General features: G+C 44.2%; 1 protein-coding gene across 3 annotated transcripts in view; it reads left to right on the plus strand.

Moving 5' to 3' along the window:
• Positions 1 to 26,218, plus strand: part of LOC120020303 (solute carrier family 22 member 23-like) — a 57,431-nt gene that overhangs the window by 14,767 nt on the left and 16,446 nt on the right. For all 3 annotated transcript variants that reach the window (XM_038963870.1, XM_038963871.1, XM_038963872.1), the window contains exons 2-5: positions 4,781 to 4,884; positions 5,103 to 5,257; positions 21,311 to 21,479; positions 23,764 to 23,891. In XM_038963870.1, the coding sequence (XP_038819798.1) occupies positions 4,781 to 4,884; positions 5,103 to 5,257; positions 21,311 to 21,479; positions 23,764 to 23,891 (556 nt within the window). The remainder of the gene's footprint in view (positions 1 to 4,780; positions 4,885 to 5,102; positions 5,258 to 21,310; positions 21,480 to 23,763; positions 23,892 to 26,218) is intronic.

Below are 26,218 nucleotides of genomic sequence, written 5' to 3' on the forward strand. Positions count from 1 at the left end.
TGAGGCTCAAAGGCAACACCACCACTTCAGGTGACTGCCACTCCAGGAGCTGAACCAAGTGACACCTCTGCTTCTCATCAGTGCTGATTACTCGCACCTCATCACCCCAGTCCAGCTTGTTCGATCATGTATTGCAGACAGTCCTGTAGCTGTTAAGACAAAGCTAGGCTGGTTAGTCTAGGGACTCACGGGTCTGCCTTCGCGTGTCTGCTCACCGGCATCCTGATTCGAGACGGATTAGAGACGATTAACCTGGAGAAAAGTACCAGCAGGGGCAAGTCACCGTCCTGTCAGCTCCCCAGCCAACTCTTGGTCTTGGATCAGGGCGGTCCTGACCAGAGTTATGCAAGCACACACCGGCGAGAAGAGGATGGCGGGAATGACAGCGGCCTGCTCAGGAGGCTCACCTACCTGGAGAGATCTTTTGACGTGCTCATTGAAGCTTTCGACCGGCCCAATCCTTAGTCACAGGCCTCAGGCAACCAAGGTCTCCTGGAGACGCTGAAGGAGTTGGAGAAGCTTACTCTTACCACCCGGATGCAGCCGCTGTGGCTTCCACGTACCCACCTCAGCAGCTAGTACAGCCCCTGAGCCAGCAGCTGCCAAAGCAGAGATGGCCAGCACAACCCCTGAGCCAGTAGCTGTATCTAGGTGCTACCGCCTACACGTACCCACTATTTTTGCTCTCTTCAAGATGGCCCTCGAAAACCTGTTGCTCCCAGATGAGGACGCATTGGTCAAGTTCCACCACTTTCTCGACCACCTCAAGCTGCCTGATCCCCGTATCATGGCCATCTCACTCCATGACCCAGTGCCATACACCGCTGCCGTGGCAGACCTTGAGCAGCAATGGGGCCATCCACATTACCTTGCCCTGGATATCTGTCATCATGAAGTTGCAAGACATCCGGCCAGGGGACACAAGGCTTCTGTCAGTTCTCTTTTCGCATCCAGACCTTAGTGAGCATGCACTGTTCACTCGGGCCCAGGGGTAATCGAGTCCTGTGGCTCCAAAGTTGAGTGTCTTCTGGGGAAGCTCTGAATACCGGGCCCACTTCAGGCACATGCATGCATACATACATACATACATACATACATACATACATACATACATACATACATACATACATACATACATACATACATACATGCTCCCCATACCCTTTTGTACCTAACACAATGACTGAAGATGGAAGCAGAGTGCCAGAGCCACGACAGAGCATCCAGTGCCCTTACACAATGGGACAAGCCTGCAGCCTTTGAGCAGAAACGCTCCGGTGCCGCTATACTATGGGGCAACAAAGACACCTGCACAGGAACTACCACTTACACAGCCCACAGCAGAGGCCAACGCATATTGCCCCTGTGCAAAATCAGGGACCACTACCTCATCAGGTGTTAGATTCAACTCAATGACTGTCGAGCAGAGCCTCAAGTGGCTGAAGGACAAGAGCCACTGTCGGCGGTGCAGCCAAGCTCACCGTGAGGCTTGGTGTGACTTCAGGAGACTGATATCTGTGGTGGATAGCACCTCGTTGTACCCCATTTAAGTGCACACGTAGAAGTGTAGGTCCAAATATCCCGACACCTCTTCATATCCAGCGGTTGTTCAGATGAGTCAGGTGAGCTCGTCAGGCCGGACACTGCTCAAAGTGTTCAAGGTTCTCCTGCAAAACAAGGACGGGAACCTTGGAGACCTATGAAGTGTTGGAAGACGGGGTTGGAATGCACAATGCCGTTCCCTGAAGCCTCAAGCTTGGTCATGACGGGGAGGAAGAGTCCCTCACCGTCTGGACAGTGCAACAAGATGAGAGCTCCCTACAAGGCTCATCTCTCAGCTTCAGGTGCCGTCCCTTGGAGGGACCCAGGAGGGCCTTCTCCAGGCCCCTCTCCATCAGACACACATTCAATGCAAAGGAGCTAAGCCTGGCAAACCTGTCCCGTCATGCCCTGCTAAGGCTCAAAGGCAACACCACCACCACCAGACGAGATTCCCCACAGCAAATGCAGCAAATGCCCCCTGCTGTGCTCACAGGGCACCTATCCAGGCAATGGACACCAGCCTGCAATCACCCTGATCACACAGGGCGGCGCAGCGCTTCTAGAGACAATCAAATTGTATTTGTCACATGCCCCGAATACAACCGGTGTAGACCTAACCATGAAATGCTTACTTATAATCCCTTAGCCAACAATGCAGTTTTAAGAAATGAACCTGCTCACAGAAACAGCTTCTATCTCAAGGCCATCAGACTGTTAAACAGCCACCACTAACATTTAGTGGCCACTGCCAACATACTGACTCAACTCCAGCCACTTTAATAATGGGAATTGATGGAAATGTATGTAAAAATGTATCACTAGCCACTTTAAACAATGCCACTTAATATAATGTTTACATACCCTACATTACTCATCTCATATGTATATACTGTACTCTATACCATCTACTGCATCTTGCCTATGCCGTTCTGTACCATCACTCATTCATATATCTTTATGTACATATTCTTCATCCCTTTACACTTGTGTGTGTATAAGGTAGCTGTTGTGAAATTGTTAGGTTAGATTACTCGTTGGTTATTACTGCATTGTCGGAACTAGAAGCACAAGCATTTCGCTACACTCGCATTAACATCTGCTAACCATGTGTGTGTGACAAATAAAATTTGATTTGGTTAGGCAGTTTTCATGTTTTCCAGAGTGTTGGTGACTAACTGTGCTGCTGGCAACAATTGAATTCGTTTTTTTTGCCGACGTTTACTGACACTGGCCATATTCAACAGGTGTTGAGCGCTTTTAAATTCTTTATTCTGCGCTGTGGTACACTCAAACGAGAGTGCTCCGAAATCGGAGTAAATAGCCAGAGCGAATTTATGAAAGCACCCGAATGTCCATTGAGAAGGCACAATGACTATACCAATAAAATTTGGGTAGGTAGTGAGCCTATAGTTAATATACTGGCAAGTTTGATGTTTAAGTAGCCAACTAACATTAGGGAGCTAGCTACAACATACCAGTACATACTGCTATACTGATACGCTATGTGGTTCGTAAGGACATTGTAGCTAACAAATTGTTAGTCCATTTAACATGTAAGGTAACTTATTTGAAAAGTCATTACTTTATTACATTCCTCAACATTTTCATAACATTTGTCATAATTAGTTAAAGCAATGAATTTGTATCCGCTCTCATTGTACTTCGACTGCATATTTTCCGCCATTTTCTTCAAATCTGGAAACGATGTGAAGCCATGTCCTTTCATGAAGAATTGAATTATGGTTCTAAACTACAGAATTAGTGTCCTTTGCGTGTATGCTTCTTATTTTGGCGAATTTAGTACGACATCCGGAAACTTTTGTCATACTAACTATATCCATACTATGACCAATAAACATACTATGTACTCAATCACGTCACAAATAGTGCTGTTAGTATGAGTATTCGAACAAAGCTTATGACTTGGGTGACTGGAGTCTTTGACTATTTTTTTGGAGGCCTTCTTCTGACACCATCTAGTATAGAGGTCCTGGATGGCAGGAAGCTTGGCCACAGTGATGTACTGGGCTGTACTCACTACCCTCTGTAGCGCCTTACGGTAGGTTGCCATACCAGGCGGTGATGCAACCGATCAGGATGCTCTCGATGGTGCAGCTGTAGAACTGTTTGAGGATCTGGGGATCCATGCCAAACATTTTCAGTCACCTGAGGGGGAATAGGCATTGTCATGCCCTCTTCACGACTGTCTTGGTGTGTTTGGACCATTTGAAGCTTGTTGGTGATGTGGACACCAAGGAACTTGAAGCTCTCAAACCCGCTCCACTACAGCCCTGTCTGTGAATGGGAGTGTGTTCGGCCCTCCATTTCCTGTAGTCCACAATCATCTTCTTTGTCTTCTCAAGTGACAATGGTGGATTTACTGTGTCAGAATTAAAAACTTGGGGTGGCTGTAGAAAATCCTCCTAGTCATCCCTTTTGCCTTCTGGTAGGCCGTCATTGTAAATAATAATTTGTTCTTAACTGACTTGCCTAATTTAAATAAAGGTAAAATACAAAATTAATAGTCAGGACTTGTTTATTATTTTGTGTTGTAAGGCCTGCTGGAGGGAGGATCGGCTGCCCTCTGCTCTAAGAACATGCTAGGACATTTCTCCCAACTGTTGACCCAGCCCACCTGATCCCAGGTCAATGGGCGAGTGAGGCAGGGACAATTTCAAAAACATAGTTCCACCCTAACGGGTCTTAGTTCTTCCAAGAGAGATGTGGATACCTTCAGTCAAGTGGAGTACACTTTAGCAGAAGAGTGCATACTGGACTGCAAACTCTGGACACTTCTCCTAACATGGGTGGGGTGCTAGTGCATCAATGCAACAAAAAATAAAAACTTCCTCCATTATCAACACTAGTACTAACAATTCAATGCTGTGTGTTTGTGGCAATAAATGAATGACTTGAGTATGTCTCCTGCTGCGTCATTGCCCCTGTGACCGGGGACCCGAGGCGATTGTCTGTAGTTTAAACCAGCACCTTTCTGAGTTCACCAACCATCAGGTGGTGCTTTTTTTCACCCTGGCTGAGATAATTAATGTACATGTTCCAGTCTGAATACGAAATGACTGATGTTAATGTGTTCTTTCTCCCTACACCGTATTATGGCTGCCCTCTGTGTGTGTGTGTGTGTTTCAGAGGGGTCCGGATAAAGCAGAAAACATCTGTTCTTTACATTGGATGGCCAATAGTAGCCTAACCTTCATATGTTCTTGATCTTCCTTTACAGTGGAGTCTGGTGTGTGACTCGGCATGGAAGGTCCACATCGCTAAGTTCTCTCTGCTTGTGGGCTCCATATTCGGATACCTGGTCTTTGGGGTCCTGGCAGACTGGTGAGTTTTATTTCTAACTACTTCATAATAAAGTTATTACATAATATATTTGAATAGACATTCAGTTCAGGAGTGTTCAGTGTGTTTCTTGCTAATGCACTGAAACAATAAAATACCTTAAGGGGCAGACTCGAAGTCTTTAGCTTGTATTGTTTAAATATGGGACATCTCCCCCCCTTGTCTCTCTCCCCACCCCCCCATCCTCCCTCCATCCTCAGGTTTGGTCGCCACCCGGTCCTGATCATCTCGGTTCTGTTCATGCTGGTGTTCGGTTTGACCGTGGCATTCTCGGTCAACGTTCCCATGTTCAGCACCTTGCGCTTCTTCGAGGGCTTCTGCCTGGCAGGCATCATCCTCTCCCTCTACATCCTCAGTAAGTCTTCAGTAAGTCCTGCAGGCCTAGTACACCATGCTTTTCTCCATGCCTTTGCTATGCTGCACAGTCAATTGATTTATCTGTTTAGTGAGTATTTCAATTAGTGTTGTGGTAATGGATGTGCTGCAGTGTGGGCAGTTGGTTTCCATAGCCTTGTCTTTGTGGAGTGTGTTATATTAAACAGACCCCCATGTCTTGAGTTGGCGTTGGGATTCTATATATCAACAGATGGTGTTATGACTATGAGTAGGGCCATATTACCTGACTAGGGGCTACATCCCAAATGGCACCCTATTCTCTAGGGCTCTTGTTGAAAGTGGTGTACTATGTACAGTAGGGAATAGAGTGCCATTTGGGACACAGACTAGGGAAAATCCTAGTGACGAGGTGTAAATATGGTGTGAGGGGTGTTCTTTCCAACAGCTGCTGTTCGTTCTAGTTGCCTGTAAACTGTTAGGACAGGCCTCTATCACTGGAGATGACTGCAAGCGTTTCAGAAGGAGCTGTGGAAACATATCGCCCCATAGAGAGAGAGACACTGCCTTTCCGATGTGGGTTATGTAGATGCTGTTGCAGCAGCTTCCATAGGTCCTAGCTATCGATCTGTGTTGTCACTCATCCCCATTTCCACCAGGCCTCTGCGTTGATAGAGATGACTGCAAGTATATGTACCTGTGTGGAAACCTAGGTTGTGTCTAAAATGGCACCCTATTCTCTATGTAGTACCCTACTTTGAACCGGGGCTCTGTGTCAATAGTAGTGCACTATATAGGGAATAGAGTACCACTTCAGACGCAGCCCTAGCTTTTCCAATGTGGGTCATGTTTGTGGAGGGTCAGCAGAGGGTCAGAGGCTGTTGAATATGTACTAAACACAGAGGGAGGCAAAGCAGCAATAAGGTTCCAGCAGCCTGTCTGGTCTATTACATGGAACACTGTCAGAGCTGTGTCAGGCTCACACTTTTGATGGGGTCAGTTACACTAGGTTTGTTTTGGTCTGGGTTATAGTTCTAGGAAAGACGACATCGCATTACTGGTGTGGAAAGTTATCAAAAGGTTTTTAAAAAAAGGTCATCCCAGCTTGACTTTGCCTGTGTTCCTGTGGAGGCAAATACCCTTGATCAAAGTGCCTTTCAGTGTAAATGTAGCCTCTGATAGCATACAGCTTCTATTTTAGAGGGTGTGACCTCCTTCTGAGGAGGTATCAACTGACAGAGAATTGCTGACTTTCCACTTTTTGGAAGTCCCTCCGAAGCACTCCCAACAAGTGCAGAACAGCTTTGAAATGAGTGCAGTTTTTCTAAATCAAGCTCACTTCCTTGGTTTGTCCTCTCATTACTGTTAACCAATAGACTGAGTGACAGATACTGAGATAGAAACAGAGGAGGTGGCAAGTTGATCATCTGTCCGCTCCACTGTACTCGCTGGCCTTGCCCACTGCAGTGCTTCACTGGAACTGTGTGTACTGTACACTCATAACAGCCAGAGAGATGAATCCTTGTGACCTTTTCTCTCCACAGTAAAGGTTTGATGAGTGATAATCTGCCCTAGAAAGCCGTTCCAGTCGGTCCTGGTGCTCATTCCCATTGAAATGCATTTACCCAGCTAGCGAGGAGAGGGTGGGGGGGGATGGGGTGAGGAGGAGGAGATGATAGCGTCCTGATAACTAGTCTTGTGGTTGATGCGTGGGGGGACGGAACGGAAGCGGGGCAGAGCCAGAGGGCCCCTTCTTGTCATTCTAATTTACTCCACACTGTCTACCTTGAAAAGCCTCACAGCGTTCCCAAAATAGATGGCTGGGACCTTCTGTCAGTTTGTTTTGTGTTTGATAATTGCATTCAATGGTTGGTTGTTTACATAGCTTTCGCAAAGTCGTCTCACTGTATGCTGACTAGATACTGTGTATGTATGGACACAATTAAATTAAGGCCCACCCTCTTTTTGTCTGTCTCGCCAACTCTTTTGTCCCTCTCCACCCTCTTTTTCTCTCGCTCTCTCTCTAGTCTCCACCTCTCCGCCCTGTCTTTCTCTATCCTGTTTTTCCACTCATTATCAACTGCCATCAGTGATTGCTGAGTAAATACTGTAGAGTGTACGTACGCTTTAAGGAGTGCCACTGAATCACTCCGGCAACGGTGGTAAAAGACTATGTACGAACCTGGAGTTCAAACCGACTGCATTTCATTCTCCATCAGTGTTGTTGAGGAACACACAGCAGAAAGGCAGAGCAAGGATATGGGGATTTTCCATGAAGGTTATGTGCTGAGAGGATTCATTATGTCGGGACTACATTGGCTGTCTACTTGTTAACACTTTCACACGGTCATCACGCATTTAGAATGATTGGTATAATTGATTTGTAGCATACCCATGGTTTGGCTGTACTATATTTGCTTTACAGATTTGTCTAGATTATGTCTGAACTCGCCATTCAAGTTGTGCAAATGCCAACCAATACAGTTTGGAATAATTACTCTATGGAATGGGTGGAGTTTTCTTAATTTTCTACCAGCTAGTCAAGTCATTTAGCTATACCGTTGCCTATATTGTTGTTCTTAATGTGGAGGCGGTATACGTCACATTCTGCGTCTCCCCTCTGTATTGCCACAACTACTAATGCGGGTTCTCTTCAGATATTGGCACTGTTATCCAAACCCTCTATATCACTAAATACATAATAATGCTATGTACAGGATAGGCATATTTAGACTTTCCAAAAAAGTTCTATTCACAAAACATCTACATTTTTCAAGGCAAATGGAAGAATTGGGGATGCAAGGCATCTAGGCTCTCATATCAACACAGCTGAGACTTGGGGTGTGGGAAAACCTGGGAAGAACCATGTAGTATTTGGGTCAAGGATAGTTCAAGATGTACTGTTAAGGAGTGTAGGCGAGGCTACTCCTTTAACGTCCAAGGACTTTATGTTCTGTTCTGAGGTAACTGGCTCTGGCAACCAACAGTCAAATACTCAATCTAAACGTGAATCGATTCTCAATTGCCATACGGTTGAAGAAACATAAATCCCTCTACTTTCATATCACATCAATATAATTTCAAATTTGCTAAATACACTGAGTGTACAAAACATTAAGGACACTTTCCTAATATGTAGTCCCCCCACCAGAAAAGCCTCAATTTGTCTGGGCATGGACTCTTCAACGTGTCAAAACCTTTCCACAGACATGCTGGCTCATGTTGACTCCAATGCTTCCCACAGTTGTCACATTGGCTGGATGTCCTTTGGGTGGTGGACCATTCTTGATACACACAGGAAACTGTTGAGCATGAAAAACGCAGCAGCATTGCAGTTCTTGACCCGATCCGTTGCGCCTGGCACCTGCTACCATACCCCGTTCAAAGGCACTTAAATCTTGTCTTGCCCATTCACCCTCTGAATGGCACACATACACAATCCATGTTTCAATTTTCTCAAGGCTTAAAAATCCTGTATCCTCCCCTTCATATTTTTTTTTTCAGTGTATTTTTTTTATTTTTTTTATTAGGATCCCATTAGCTGTTGCAAAAGCAGCAACTACTCTTCCTGGGGTCCACACAAAACATGAAACATAATACAGAACATCAATAGACAAGAACAGCTCAAAGACAGAACTATATAAAAAAAAATATTAAAGGCACACGTAACCTATATATCAATGCATACACACAAACTATCTAGGTTAAATAGGGGAGAGGTGTTGCTTTATCAGTTTTTTTAAAACCAGGTTTGCTGTTTAATTGAGCAATATGAGATGGAAGTTACATGCAATTAGGGTTCTATATAATACTGTACACTTTCTTGAATTTGTTCTGGATTTGGGGACTGTGAAAAGACCCCTGGTGGCATGTCTCGTGGGATAAGTGTGTGTGTCAGAGCTGTGTGTAAATTGACTATGCAAACAATTTGGGATTTTCAACACATTAATGTTTCTTATAAAAAGAAGTGATGCAGTCAGTCTCTCCTCAACTCTTAGACAAGAGAGACTGGCATGCATAGTATTTATATCAGCCCTCTGATTACAATTAAGAGCAAAATGTGTCGCCTTTGTTCTGGGCCAGCTGCAGCTTAACTAGGTCTTTCCTTGCAGCACTGGACCACACAGCTGGACAATAATCAAGACTAGACAAAACTAGAGCCGACAGAACTTGCTTTTTGGCTTGTGGTGTCTCAAAAGCAGAGCATCTCTTTATTACGGCCAGACTTCTCCCCATCTTTACAACCATTGAATCTATATGTTTTGACCATGACAGTTTACAATCTAAAGTAACGCCAAGTAATTTAGCCTCCTCAACTTCAACAGTCTCACCATTCATTACCAGATTCAGCTGAGGTCTAGAACTTAAGGAATGATTTGTACCAAATACAATGCTCTTAGTTTTAGAGATGTTCAGGACCAGTTTATTACTGGCCACCCATTCCAGAACAGACTGCAACTCTTTGTTAAGGGTTTCAGTGACTTCATTAGCTGTGCTTGTGGTTACTGATGTGTATATGGTTGAATCACCAGCATACATAGACACACATGCTTTGTTTAATGCCAGTGGCAGATCATTGGTGAAAATAGTAGAGGGCCTAGAGAGTGGTACACCACACGTTACATGTTTGACATTAGAGAAGCTTCCATTAAAGAGAACCCTTTGAGTTCTATTAGATTGCCATATCGTGGATTCAGAGCTGAGGTTGAAAAGCCATAACACAAGTTTTTTTTCAACAACAGGTTACGGTCAATAATATCAAAGGCTGCACTGAAATCTAACAGTACAGCTCCCACAATCTTCTTATTATCAATTTCTTTCAACCAATCAGTCATTTGTGTCAGTGCAGTACATGTTGAGTGCCCTTCTCCATAAGCATGCTGAAAGTCTGTTGCTATTTATCTGTAAACAAATTAACATTGTATTTGTTCAAACACAATTTTTTTCCAACAGTTTGCTAAGAGCTGGCAGCAAGCTTATAGGTCTGCTGTTAGAACCAGTAAAGGCCGCTTTACCGCTCTTGGGTAGCGGAATTACTTTGGCTTCCCTCCAGGCCTGAGGACAATGACTTTCCTCTAGGCTCAGATTAAAAATATGACAGATAGGAGGGGCTATTGAGACAGCTACCATCCTCAGTTGCTTTCCATCTAAATTGGCAATGCCAGGAGGTTTGTCATTATTGATTGATAATTTTTCCAACTCTCCCACACTAACTTTTCAAAATTGCAATGCTTTCATTATTAAATTTTTTTAATGCATTAATACAATTGCTCACTGTTCGTTGTTGGCATTTCCTGCCTAAGTTTGCCCACTTTGCCAATGAAATAATCATAAAAATAATTGGCAACATCAAATGGATTCGTGATGAATAAGCCATCTGATTCGATGAAAGATGGAGTTGAATTTGTCTTTCTGCCCATAATTTCATTTCAAGTACTTAACAAGTGACATCAATAAAGGATCATAGCTTTCATCTGCGTTCACCTTGTCAGTCCATGTCATGGAAAGAGCAGGTGTCCGTAATGTTTTCCACACACAGTGTACACTGTTTTAACCTGTTTAACACAGTTGCAGCCGACAGTATTAAAATATGTCAGTTACAACACTTCTGGGATCCTTCTTTCGTTACACACAGGTATTCGGAGATGCTAGATGGCTAATTAGAACAGATGGTCACCTCTGTCTTCCGTAAACAAGTGCTCTAACATGGAAATATGGCTGTGTGGGAACCTAACCCTATGAAGCTGTGTAGTAATGTAACCTTTTCTTTTAGTTTTGACAATTCTTTCTTGCTGATATGATGGTTAAGTTCCAAATGTTTACAAAACCGTATCGCAAGCGAGGCATAGCCTATTAATGTTTAGACAGAGCTTCGGGGCAGTGTTGGAGCATCGGTGTATATGGCAGATATGTAAGTGAATAGACTCTAACGCGCTAGCGTTACCGTCTATGAATGTGCTGGGTCAAGGGTACCATGATTGGACCAAGGGAGTGACCATACACTAAAGGTATTTCACCGTGGTTATGTCACCTTGCCTTGCACTCCAAGATTTCCCACATCAATGGAATTCTTTCTTCTTCCTTCTCCTAAAGTGTGGCTGTGAGTGCATAGTCATAATCCTGGTAGTCTGATTTTTGCTTTGTTAATCGTACACAAACGTCGATCTAAAGAGGGACTGTAATCCAGGTAAAACCCTGCAGGGTTCACTGTCAACAATGATATTTCCCCATGGAAACCACCATGTAAGCTACTGTCTTGTCAGTGTGGTTTCATCTTACCTAGAGACAGGACGCAGTGCTGCACGATATAGAGCTGATTGACATACTCTCTCTGTGACTTGTGATTTCCGCTTGTGACTCAAGGCTCTGGAGTGTGTATGACAGTAATTCCCCTTTAATTACGTAGGAAAGGTGCTCCTTTCCACCTAGCTTCCATCTGTTATTCCCCGCCTGAAAGTGTTGGACATGGTATGTTTGGGCACTGGATGCTGCTTAGGGGCCTTACTGTACCTGTATGGGGAAATACTGAGGGTATGGTTACTAAGAGAACATAACCAACCTCCTCTGTTTCCCTCCCTTAACTATATCCCCAGTGCCTGCCAGCCAGCCATTCAGTGAGCTGTACGGTGGGCGGTAAGCCCCGGTAGGGGAGAGGTTTGTGTAAATGCCTTTGTTCGCTCCGCTGCACTGGCCTGTCAGATTCAGCCATACTGCAGGGGCGGACAAGGCTGATGTGAGGCTCCTGACACAACCTCTATCACAATCCAGACGAGGGAGAGGGAGAGCAGTGGGAGAGACAGAAAGGCAGCGCTCTAGAGAGACTGAGGGTGGGGAAAATGGAGCGAGGGATAGGAATATAGCTCACTATCTATGTGTTGACTCATTATTACTCTTTTGGTGAGGATTTGATGTTATCAATCAATTTTTTTTAATGCTGGCACGTGTGAATGTTTGCTGTGCTAATGTGTGCATTTATCTGCAAAGGCCAGGTTGTGTGCACTCCAAAGCAGTGGGCCATATTAAGACTAGCACATCCATATCCACCCTATTTTTAAAACATAGCAGAATCACTAATCAAATGCAGTGCTATTTCTACCTCAGAGTTCCATCACTGACGAGGCATACAGTATGTTAGCATTTTTGCGCTGTAGCATCAGTAGGCATACAGTATGTTAGCATTTTTGCTAGGGTTATTGTGCTCAGGTGCTGTGGGTAGACTTAGCAAGCTAGATTTGTTTCTTTCTCTGTGTGTTATTGTTAGCTCATGTCTTGCCCCAGCTATGTAGGTCACTTTACTTCTTTCCCAGCCTGTGTTGCGATTTGAATTCAACTATTTAACTAGTCTTAATTTTTATTGTTTTAGCTAGGTCATTGGATACATTTAGTTGCCTATATTGCCAATTTATTCTTTTAACTTAATGAATCGTAAATGTTGACGACCATACTCTTATTCATTAGGCTAATCACAAAAGTATACAGTGTATTAGGGAGATCTCAGTATTTTGTATATCTACAGCACATAGAAATCATATCAACCCTGAACATAGGTCTCAGATTGTTGCTTCATATACTGTATCATTCCAGAGCACATGTGGTCCTGGGATGTTGAACAGTGTCTAAGCAGACGATACTTGATGATATCACTCTCTGGCTGCAGTGTATTCCCCAGGCTTGCCCCCGCCTGCCACGCTCACGACATACTCGTGTTGTCTCAGGACTCTGGCATCTTGTTGAGAGATGAGCTGGTAGAGCTGATGATGTCACCAAACAGCTAGCTAGGAGTGCCCCAGCCCTGTGTACTAGTAGGAATCACAAGTTTGTGTGTGTAGAATTATCCAGATTTGACTACATGTTGCTGCCAAATGCCTAACACTTCCTTATTATTGAACACTTGGGTTGTATTTCACAAAGGGTTAAGTTAGTCAACTTTTACACTCATTAAGAAATAACTTAAAAATAATTGTGATTATTTGATTGATTTAACTCGTCTATACTCTCCTCATGTTTATAAAGATGGAATGAGTTAAGGCAGTTACTTTGAATCACTGCGTCCTCTACGTGACCATATTTGTTCATCTTTTCAGAATTCAACACCTCCAGATGAAAGTCATGTGATATTCTCACCGGGAAATCTAGTCTTGTGACTTCATCAGGAGGTGACTTCATCACGTTCTTGCTCTTTTTGTGCTAAAGGAGCAGAGTTGTATCTTGATCACTGTGAAGCAGTGACATTAAATGAAATGTACTATTGACTATCTGATCAGTCCATTCATTCCAGTCTGACGTGTTGTAGTCTTTATGCTTACAACCCTTACTGGACTGTATCGATTATTCTGTGTAGTTACAACTTAGAGACACTAGAGTCTGCACTCACTTCAACTTAATTACATACATAGTCCTACTCCTAGCTCTAATGTACAGATAATAATCTGCTGTACATCCACATTGCTATACATTTAGCATTGCACAGAGAAACTGAGAAGATGCACAGGAAAACACTTATCTACTCTAAAAAGTAGATGGATGACGGCGTATCCCCTGTTTGCCATGCTCTATCCTGGTCTGTTTCCCCTCTGGTGATGGGATAGTAAAGCTGGTTTATTCAGACAGGATTTGGGCCAGCTCTGTTCCCCTTCCTGCTGCAGTATGTATGGCTGGGTTCTGCTGCTCGGACAGATTGACTGTCGGTAATTAGTGTGTGTGTGTGTGTGTGTGTGTGTGCATCCGTCCGTATCCAGATGATTAATCTCCCAGTACAGAGGGAGAGAAGAGACTGAAGTGCAGACAGACATGGAGGGGGGTGGGTTTGAGTGAGTGAATGTGTCTGTGGTAATGCTGAGACTGAGTTCATGTCGGTGACCCTATGTGAATGTAGGAGCTCCCATGGTGCAGAATGTACGAGTCTGGGATCCGTATACTGTAGCTTCCATGTCATTTTATATTTTTCATTAATTGATTGTCTATGGGTCTTAGCAAGCAGTTTCTTATCAACAGATAGTATGTTGATGGTGTGACCATCTGTAGAGCATTTACAGATGGATTATCCAGACTATCCCCCAAAAATGTAACGGGATGAGTTAAAGCTGAATGATGGAGGACCCTGACTTAGCTAGCTGAAAGTGCATCGGCGACGTAATACCCACAGCAACGATTAAAACATTCCCAAACCAGAAACCGTGGATTGATGGCAGCATTCGTGTGAAACTGAAAGCGCGAACTACTGCTTTTAACCAGGGAAAGGTGACCGGAAACATGACCGAATACAAACAGTGTAGCTATTCCCTCCGCAAGTCAATCAAACAAGCTAAGTGCCAGTATAGAGACAAAGTAGAGTCGCAATTCAACAGCTCAGACACAAGAGGTATGTGGCAGGGTCTACAGTCAATCACGGATTACAAAAAGAAAACCAGCCCCGTCGCGGACCAGGATGTCTTGCTCCCAGACAGACTAAATAACTTTTTTGCTCGCTTTGAGGACAATACAGTGCCACTGACACGGCCCGTTACCAAAACCTGCGGGCTCTCCTTCACTGCAGCCGAGGTGAGTAAAACATTTAAACATGTTAACCCTCGCAAGGCTGCAGGCCCAGACGGCATTCCCAGCCGCGTCCTCAGAGCATGCGCAGACCAGCTGGCTGGTGTGTTTACGGACATATTCAATCAATCCTTATCCCAGTCTGCTGTTCCCACATGCTTCAAGAGGGCCACCATTGTTCCTGTTCCCAAGAAAGCTAAGGTAACTGAGCTAAACGACTACCGCCCCGTAGCACTCACTTCCGTCATCATGAAGTGCTTTGAGAGACTAGTCAAGGACCATATCACCTCCAACCTACCTGACACCCTAGACCCACTCCAATTTGCTTACCGACCCAATAGGTCCACGGACGACGCAATCGCAACCACACTGCCCTAACCCATCTGGACAAGAGGAATACCTATGTGAGAATGCTGTTCATTGACTACAGCTCAGCATTTAACACCATAGTAATATCCAAACTCGTCATCAAGCTCGAGACCCTGGGTCTCGACCCCGCCCTGTGCAACTGGGTACTGGACTTCCTGACGGGCCGCCCCCAGGTGGTGAGGGAAGGTAACATCTCCACCCTGCTGATCCTCAACACTGGGGCCCCACAAGGGTGCATTCTGAGCCCTCTCCTGTACTCCCTGTTCACCCACGACTGCGTTTGCGGACGACACTACAGTGGTAGGCTTGATTACCAACAAAGACGAGACGGCCTACAGGGAAGAGGTGAGGGCCCTCGAGTGTGGTGTCAGGAAAATAACCTCACACTCAACGTCAACAAAACAAAGGAGATGATTGTGGACTTCAGGAAACAGAGGGAGCACCCCCCTATCCACATTGACGGAACAGTAGTGGAGAGGGTAGTAAGTTTTAAGTTCCTCGGTGTACACATCACGGACAAACTGAATTGGTCCACCCACACAGACAGCGTTGTGAAGAAGGCGCAGCAGCGCCTCTTCAACCTCAGGAGGCTGAAGAAATTCGGCTTGCCACCAAAAGCACTCACAAACTTCTACAGATGCACAATCGAGAGCATCCTGTCGGGCTGTATCATTGCCTGGTACGGCAACTGCTCCGCCCACAACCGTAAGGCTCTCCAGAGGGTAGTGAGGTCTGCACAACGCATCACCGGGGGCAAACTACCTGCCCTCCAGGACACCTCACCACCCGATGTCACAGGAAGGCCATAAAGATCATCAAGGACAACAACCACCCGAGCCACTGCCTGTTCACCCCGCTATCATCCAGAAGGCGAGGTCAGTACAGGTGCATCAAAGCAGGGACCGAGAGACTGAAAAACAGCTTCTATCTCAAGGCCATCAGACTGTTAAACAGCCACCACTAACATTTAGTGGCCACTGCCAACATACTGACTCAACTCCAGCCACTTTAATAATGGGAATTGATGGAAATGTATGTAAAAAAATGTATCACTAGCCACTTTAAACAATGCCACTTAATATAATGTTTACATACCCTACATTACTCATCTCATATGTATATACTGTACTCTATATCATCTACTGCATCTTGCCATCTTTATGTAATACATGTATCACTAGCCACTTTAAACTATGCCATTATGTTTATATACCCTACATTACTCATCTCATATGTATATACTGTACTCTATACCATCTACTGCATCTTGCCTATGCCGTTCTGTAACATCACTCATTCATATATCTTTATGTACATATTCTTTATCCCTTTACACTTGTGTGTGTATAAGGTAGTAGTTGTGGAATTGTTAGGTTAGATTACTCGTTGGTTATTACTGCATTGTCGGAACTAGAAGCACAAGCATTTCGCTACTCGCATTAACATCTGCTAACCATGTGTGTGACAAATAAAATTTGATTTGATTTTGACTATACTAGGATGAGTTAGGGTTGCACTAGGATCAGTTGAAGCAGAATGAAGGGGCCATGGAGGACACAGGTTTAACTATCTAACTAAACTAGGATCAGTTTGTGCTGAATGATGGAGGTACAAAGGAATAAAGGCTTTATAAAGGCTTAACTGAACATGGATCAGTTAGTGATGTATAGACCTGGCCCACTAGACATTAATGAGCGCTGAGATCAGCCCTATTTCTCAGAGAGACAGATAAGGATGTCTAGGCAGGATAAATGGTGGATTTTCTCAGCCAGAAGAGAGGAGGAAGTCTGTGACTGGCTGGGAGATTCACAGCGAGGGCTACCACGGAACCCCCTCCGTCCTTCTCTTCACGTCTTCCTCTTACCCCTCTCCCTTCCTCCCCTCTCTCTCTGCTCTAGATGAGTTAAGGTGCAGACTCAGTGCTTCCTCTGAGCAGGGTAAAGTTCACTTTTGTGCTGGGTGTACATTCCCACTGGCTGATCTGCAAACTTCCTTCCCTCCTTCTCTTCATTCTTATCTCTCACCCCTAGCCCCCTTCCTCTCCCCTGGGGCGATATCCCTCCCTATCAGAAGTCCCAGAGTCATGGATGGATGTGGACTTTCTATCCCATAGCTTGATACTGTAGTAGGCCCATATTGCTGACTCAGTTTTATTCAATGTACAGAGACATGACTCACACTTTCATGATACGTAACATTTGCCCAGTACCGTCCAATGTTCCATAAGCACAAAAAGCTTATTTCTCTCAAATGTTGTGCACAAAGTTGTTTACATCCCTGTTACTGAGCATTTCTCCTTTGCTAAGGTAAGCCATCCACCTGACAGGTGTGGTATATCAAGCAGCTGATTTAAACGGCACGGTCATTACACAGGTGCACCTTGTGCTGGGGACAAATGTGCAGTTTTGTCACACAACCCAATGCCACAGATGTCTGGAGGGAGCGTGCAATTGGCATGCTGACTGCAGGAATGTCCACCAGAGCTGTTGCCAGAGAATTACATTTTCAATTCTTTAGCATAAGCTGCCTCCAACGTTGTTTTAGAGAATTTGGCAGTTCGTCCAACCGGTCTCACAACCATAAACCACATGTATGGCATTGTGTTTGCTGATGTTAACGTTGTGAACAGAGTGATAATACACAGCCCCATGTCGCATGAATCTCTACACAATTCCTGGAAGCTGAACATATTCCAGTTCTCCCATGGCCTGCATTCTCACCAAACATGGCACCCATTGAGCGTGTTTGTGATGCTCTGGATCGACGTGTACGACAGCGTATTCCAGTTCCCACCAATATTCAGCAACTTCGCACAGCCATTGAAGAGGATTGGGACAATATTCTGCAGGCCACAATCAACAGCCTGATCAACTCTATGCAAAGGAGATGTGTCATGCTGCATGAGGCAAATGGTGGTCACACCTGATACTGACTGGTTTTCTGATCCTCGCCCCTACCTTTTAAAAAAAAAAAAGTATATCCTTATTCCCAGTCATGTGAAATCTGTAGATTCGGGCCTAATGAATTTATTTAATTTTACTGATTTCCTTATGAACAGTAACTCAGTAAAAACTTTGAAATTGTTGCATGTTGCATTTATATTTTTGTTCAGTATACAGTTGAAGTCGGAAGTTTACATGCACTTAGGTTGGAGTCATTAAAACACAATTTTCTACCACTCCACAAATTTCTTGTTAACAAACCAAAGTTGTGGCAAGTCAGTTAGGGCAACTAGGGCAATTGTTTACAGACAGGTTATTTCACTTATAATTCACTGTATCACAATTCAGAGTCAGAAGTTTGCACACACTAAGCCTTTAAACAGCTTGGAAAATTCCAGAAAATTATATCATGGCTTTAAAAGCTTCTGATTAGGCTAATTGACATCATTTGAGTCAATTGGAGGTGTATCTGTGGATGGATTAAGGCCTACCTTCAAACTCAGTGCCTCTTTGCTTGCCATCATGGGAAAATCAAAAGAAATCAGCCAATCACCTCAGAAAAAACATTGTAGACCTCCACAAGTCTGGTTCATCCTTGAGAGCAATTTCCAAACGCCTGAAGGTACCACGTTCATCAGTAAAACAATAGTATGCAAGTATAAACACCATGGGACCACGCAGCCGTCATTCCGCTCAGGAAGGAGACGCGTTCCCTCTCCTAGAGATGATCGTACTTTGGTGCGAAAAGTGCAAATCAATCCGAGAACAACAGCAAAGGACCTTGTGAAGATGCTGGAGGAAACAGGTACAAAAGTATTTATATCCACAGTAAAACGAGTCCGATATCGACAACCTGAAAGGCTCTTCAGTAAGGAAGAAGCCACTGCTCCAATACCGCCATTAAAAAAGCCAGACTACGGTTTGCAACTGCACATAGAGACATGGGAGGAATGGGTCAAAATTCACCCAACTTATTGTGGGAAGTTTGTGGAAGGCTACCCAAAATGTTTGACCCAAGTTAAACAATTTAAAGGCAATTCCCTAAGACAGGGAATTTTTACTAGGATTAAATGTTAGGAATTGTGAAAAACTGAGTTTAAATATATTTGGCTAAGGTGTAAGTAAACTTCCGACTTCAACTGAATGTCCGTGTGTACTGTATTTAGAAGGAGCGGGCCCTGGGAACACAAGTGTGTTACACACACACACACACACACAAACCCAGTAGCCGGGGTCAGTGAGGCAAGGGGGGGAGGACATGAGGAGATCATGTGATTGCTGGGGAAAAGTCAGTGGTCAGATATTGTAGTGTTCTCAGAACAATGGGCCTTCTTTGGCTCACTGGACATTCAGTTCTTGAAGTTGCATGCTCTATTAGGATCCCACACTGTGTTACTCAACTGCTTGTATTGGTAGAGGCAGCAAAATGAGAAGATTATCGCTTTTGTTGGTAAGGCTACCCCTAGTCAACCTTCGATGATATCACCCTGGCGTTCAATGAGCACCTTGTCACCAAAGCCCTTTATTAGTGCATTTGGTCACTCCTGTCACCCTGGCTTTCTGTGAGTGTTTTGCTTTTGACATCAGCTGAGCGCTTCTTTGTGTCAGCAGGCAGGGAACGGCCCGAGCTAATGGTTGGCGGTTCGGGTCTGGAGCAGGGAATTGTGGGACTGCTGATTTAGGAGGGGTGGGGAGGATTAGGGTCAGCTGGAGTAAGGTGCTCAGGTGGCCCCCACCTTCACCCCTCAACCCCCATTCTGCCCCTTCAGGAGTTTGTTTGTGTGTGTGTCAGGGGATGTGTGTGTTTCTGCATGAGTGTCTTACATGTTTTCATACGTAGTAATTCTGTACAGAATGTTCTGTTAGTGCGTCCGTATGTGTGATCCTCACAACCAAATAACACCAAACCAATGCTATTCCCATTGACCCATGACTTTACTCACAAAACTCCCACTGAGCTACAGGATGAGGTTACTCCAAAACCCAACATTCCCTCTCCCCCCCCCTCTCCTCACTCCTCTTCAGTCTTAGCGTGGTCGTTCCAGCTGTGTTACTGTTAGTGTCAGTTTGAAGTTACACCAAACCCAACACTCCCTCTTTTCTTCCCCCCCTCCTCCCCCGTCTCCGCTCTCCCCCTCTTAGCTTGGTCGTTCCAGCTGTGTTACTGTTCCACGAACACAGAGCATTATTCATACTAGCTAGGAGGGGGGCAGATCCTAATTGAAATTCCAGGCTTTTCTTTGGGAGTGGAGCGGAGCTACAGCCTGCAGACACTGTATTATCCCGGCCCTGTCACCTTGAAAGACCCATCTGGAGCTGGGCCGCGTGCTCCGGCTGCAGAATGCGGCCACCAGAAAACACAAGTCAAAAAAGACAGGAGATGTAGAGGAAGGAATTAATGGAGGACAAAAGGCTGAGGGAGAGAAAGGGGAGGAAAGAGGCAGAGCAACTGTTACAGTATTAGACACCTTGCCTGCTTTTAATATATTGTATAATGTGTGCTGCTGCAGCGTCTAGCTAGCTAAGGGGCTGAGTTGTGTGTGTTTCTGCCGGCTAGCGAGGTGGTGGCATGCATGCTAATGACTATGAATAAACCAGGATCTTTCTTATCGTAGCTGGGGAGAAGTAAGTACAAGTTGGTCATCATTAGTTCACTGCAATGGGCTCAGGGCAGTGACTCTTCAGTGCTCTTAAGACAAAATAAGCAAATATTTGACGTCATATTCTCTGCATGATAATTGCCGATTTATGCCGTGGCGTCAGTCATACAATGTCCCTGATCTTACCTCGGTATTGCATCAGTTCCAGACAAGGTAATTAGACAATGTTCACGATAGTGGCATCGGTATCAGGATACCTCCTCTCCTTCCCATGGATGGAGCTGTGTAGTGGAGCTAGTGCCACCACTCTCCCCTCTGTCCACTCTCTATGTCAAGTTGTGTATATGTGGGGGTGACATTGTTGACCTTTTGTTGCCTCTGCACCATCTATATCATAGATAAAACTGTCTATGTCTGTATCTAGTAGAATTGTGTCTATCATAGATGGAGCTGTGTCTGTGATCAGAATCTGTGTCTATCTGTATTTTAGTTTGACTCGTAGGCTAACCTCTCTCCTCTCTCTTTCTCCTCCCCTCCCCCCCTGCGGTCGAGCTCTGTCTGGAACTGTGACTGTGCCTATGTCTGTATTGTAATATTACTGACTCATGTCTCTCTCGCTCTCTCTTCCAGGGATTGAGCTGTGCCTACCAGCCTGGCGTTTCTCCATGACCATGGTTGCCAGCTTTGTGGTGCTGGGCGGGCAGCTCCTTATGCCAGGGATGGCATACCTCTGTCGAGACTGGCAGGTTCTGCAGGCCGTCATCATCTGCCCGCTGATCCTCATGGTCTCTTATATCTGGTGCGGACAACACCTACTTTACTCCCCATCTCAGGCAAAGCACAAAACAGTTCTGGGACAGGCTATACCCACCACCTGCTATAATTTGGCATCTTAGTATTGATATATTTAGCTGTTTATTATACGGGTGATCCCATTGAGATTGATACTACTGATTTAATTTACTTGGTTAGTTGCTATAGCCTACCACTCCCAATTATCACACACTACAGGTCGTGATTGGGTTATATTGTAGGCTAATGTGGGTTCTATTTATCCAATGCTTATATTATGTACACTACCGGTCAAAAGTTTTAGGACACCTACTCATTCAAGGGCTTTTCTTTATTTTTACTATTTTCTACATTGTAGAACTATGAAATAACTATTAAGTAACACATATGGAATCATGTAGTACCCAAAAAAGTGTTAAACAGATTTTTAAAATAGCCACCCTTTGCCTTCATGACAGCATTGCACACTCTTGGCATTCTCTCAACCAGCTTCACTTGGAATGCTTTTCCAACAGTCTTGAAGGAGTTCCCACATATGCTGAGCACTTGTTGGCTGCTTTTCCTTCACTCTGCGGTCCAACTCATCCCAAACCATCTCAATTGGGTTGAGGTCGGGTGATTGTGGAGGCCAAGTCATCTGATGCAGCACTCCATCACTTTCCTTCTTGGTCAAATAGCCCTTATACAGCCTGGAGATGTGTTTTGGGTCATTGTCCTGTTGAAAAATAAATGATAGTCCCACTAAGCCCAAACCAGATGGGATGGCGTATCGCTGCAGAATGCTGTGGTAGCCCTGCTGGTTAAGTGTGCCTTGAATTGGAAATAAATCAGTGTCTCCATTCTTTACGGTGGGAAATACACATGCAGAGATCATCCATTCACCCACACTGCGTCTCTCACAAAGACACAGCGGTTGGAACCAAAAATCTCAATTTTGGACTCATCAGACCAAAGGATAGATTTCCACCGGTCTGTCCATTTCTCGATTTTCTTGGCCCAAGTAAGCTCTTCTTATTGGTGTCCTTTAGTAGTGGTTTCTTTGCAGCAATTTGACCATGAAGGCCTGATTCACACAGTCTCCTCTGAACAGTTGTTGTTGAGATGTGTCTGTTACTTGAACACTGCAAAGCATTTATTTGGGCTGCAATTTGAGGCATGTAACTCTAATGAACTTGTCCTTTATAGCGGAGGTAACTCTGGGTCTTCCTTTCCTGTGACGGTCCTCATGAGAGCCAGTTTCATCATAGTGCATGATGGGTTTTGCGACTGCACTTAAAGAAACGTTCAAAGTTCTCAATGTTCTGTATTGACTGACCACGTCTTAAAGTAATGATCGACTGTTTCTCTTTGCTTATTTGAGCTGTTCTTTACATAATTTTTTACCAAATAAGGTTATCTTCTGTATACCCCCTTACCTTGTCACTACACAACTGATTGGCTCAACTCACTAAGAAGGAAAGAAATTCCACAAATGAACTTTTTAACAAGGTAAACCTGTTCATTGAAATGCATTCCAGGTGACTACCTCATGAAGCTGGTTGAGAGAATGAAAAGAGTGTGCAAAGCTGTCATCAAGGCAAAGGGTGGCTATTTGAAGAATCTCAAATATAAATATGTTTTGATTTGTTTAACACTTTTTGTTGGTTACTACATGATTCCATATGTGTTATTTCATAATTTTGTTTTACAATGTAGAAAATAGTTAAAATAAAGAAAAACCCTTGAATGAGTAGGTGTTCTAAAACTTTTGACCGGAAGTGTATGTATGAAATGAAAGTGGGAATAGCGAGGCATGGGAGAACATAGAATTGGACATTATCTGTGTAGAATCAGAGGGAAGCTTCTTGGACCCAAGGGAATCTTCCAGGGGTGCTTCCCCACAGTAGTAACAGCCATAATAGCGTATGATAATTAATAGCTTAACATCCATTCAAAGGACCTCTAATGTACATGTTACTACAGCTGGTGTCTCTAAGGCCTGGGCAATAAATACTCATTCATTAACCACCATTTACCTTGTATTCACACTGTATACCTGATGAGCGGCAGGTAGCATAGTGGTTAAGAGCGAGAGTACAGTATTGCAGTTATTATCAGCTAGAAAGAAAGCATGAATGCACACACACACACACACTTTCCAGTACCCGGGGATTCCCACAGAGCCTGAGGAAGGAGGATAATATATTGAGGTTCCTTTCAGCCTCGTTAAATCCCAATGGGGGAAAAAAGGGACTAAATTGATTCAACGGTTCTTATTTTATTGAGCAGATTGTTCTCTTGTTTCCATGTAGGATCTTCCCCGAGTCTCTGCGGTGGCTGCTGGCCACTCAACAGTATGGCCGCTCCAAGTGGATCATGGGACACATTGCCAAGAAGAACCAGGTTAACACCGAGCTGGACACTGATCACATCCTCACAGGTATAGTACACAGGGGAGAGGTCATTCCTTTTTTAACTGCTCTACTCACAGGTACACTCATCTTAGTTTTAGAACTGGTGATATTAATGCTATGTAACTACTCAGCTCAAGACGTCAGTCTTCGGGCTTGAATTTCTTTCTCTGTGTATTTGCTGTGCTTTTGGTTATTTGAAAGTGGAGGAGTTTTTCTTCTGAAGGGAAAGGACTTTACATCTACTATTTCCCCAGCAAGATCAGCTGCCTTGTCTCTGAGACAGAAGTGCTTGGTCAGTCTGAATGGATCTGACTGACGGGGGAAATCCCCTTCCTTCCTCTATGCCTGGTTCCCATAGTAACAGTCCTCTCTCCTGGGGCCGAGGGAAATTGGCAGGGTAGTAAACCTACACCATGGCCTTCCGGATGGGACCCTCCGGACCCTTAATTAACTTTATTAGGGCCTTTCGAGGGTGGAGGGGGAGAGGCATTGCTCACAGACAACAGATGGGGCCAGGTCAATCACTTTGGATAGTGACTAGATACAACCATAGGCAGTGCCATACTGTAGGCAATGCCATATTCCTGCAGTGGACAAGAGAGAACTATGGTATTGACAGAGGTCATGGTATTGACGCCCCTTTAAATGTAACTGTTCTTCTGGGTGATTTTGTGTGTGTGCCCTCATTAATAGTCAAAAGTTTGGACATACCTACTCAAGGGTTTTTATTTTTACTATTTTCTACATTGTAGAATAATAGTGAAGACATAGAGACAACAACTGATAGACAATATAATTCACAGGGCTGAGCTTGTTTTATGCATGTTTGCATCATGCAGGCCTATGCAACTAATGAAACATTTACTCGTCTGTCATCACTATCATGTTGATTTAATTCATTCCAATTAATAATTTGGGATTGAAAACGTATAGCCAGCCCGGGTTTGAATATAAACCAAATTTGATCACATTCACATTTTCTCCTGACACACAAATGGACTATAAATACGTAACGTGACCAATTTTGTTCACCCTGACCAGATGGGCAGGGCACATTAGTCTGTATGCAGCTGCTATTATTTGTAGCCTACAGTTGATCAGACTGAAATATAGTCTCTTTTTCATCCAATACAGCATGTAAAATCTCTTTTTAGGTAGCCTAGGCTGCTGCAACATTTATGAAATTAGTTTTCGCTTGTGTCTGTCCGGAGTGATTGTATTCTCACCTATGCTAAATAAATACAGAAAGAAAGTGGAAAGCCTACTTGAGCACGTGCGGGGAAAAAATGTGCTGCCTCAGCCTCTCTCTTTAATCTCACTGTTAATGGATGATGCGATGAAAGCTATCAAGTCATTCTTTATTGATTTCGACATCCCAGAAAAGACAGTCGAAAGTTCCATATTTTCAGCAAGTAAAGCATTGTAACGTGCAATTACCGCTGCAAGCTCCTTGTAGTTGCCATTGTTAGCGGAACTTTCCATCTCGTCGTGTCCTCTAAAAGCCAATTCGATAAGCAGTTAAGAATATCCATGTTTCTTCTTCCTTTCTCGTTGTGTTGCGCAGTTTGAATACGCAGACCTTCGTCCACATGATTAGGCGGCTTGATGAAAGGCTCCCACTTAACCAGCTATTCTTTTGATACAAGGTGGTATTGAACGCCCTCACCTTGTCATCCTTCTTCATGAAGATGATCTCAGGCAGAGGTCGACCCTCGCTTTTAATTCGCACCTTTTCCGTGTACCCAAGAGAATGAAGGGTTCTTCAACAAAATTTGTGGTAGCATTGGCCGCGACAACTGCACACTCGAGCTGGTAGCTAGCTAGCCAGCTAATGCTACTGAAGTTAGCAAGGCAAATTGAAATAAATTGCACCAACTGGTCACACAAATAAAGTTCTAAAACCAAGAAAACTCTTTATAATCTACCTCTTCCGTCACCTGTAATTTGAAGAAACTAATTTGAATTTAATAATATCCCCTAAACTGTCACTTTTCAATCTCTATCCAATAATGCCACCTGTGTTGCGTTAATAACATTTAGACTACATTACCCAGCAGGCTATGCGGGGGGGGCAGGTGGTTGAAGAATGCCTTGCATGGCTAAACAAGGACTTTCTAGCTAAAGTCTATGTTCATTAAAAGTAGTTAAACCAACGCCCCGGTTTGTCATTATACAAGGAACACAAACATAACATGGTGTCAGATTGGTAGTCGCTATGACGAGACAGAGAAAAGGAGTTACTCTGTTCAATTTTCATCCCAGAAATTTTCATTCTACCACAAGTCAAGTGACATGAGTAGTCAAAGATGCTAGCTTGCAAGAGCTAGGGCAACGAGCCGCAACAACGAGTGAC

The sequence above is a fragment of the Salvelinus namaycush genome, chromosome 25, assembly GCF_016432855.1.
Source record: "Salvelinus namaycush isolate Seneca chromosome 25, SaNama_1.0, whole genome shotgun sequence".
Lineage (NCBI taxonomy): Eukaryota > Metazoa > Chordata > Actinopteri > Salmoniformes > Salmonidae > Salvelinus > Salvelinus namaycush.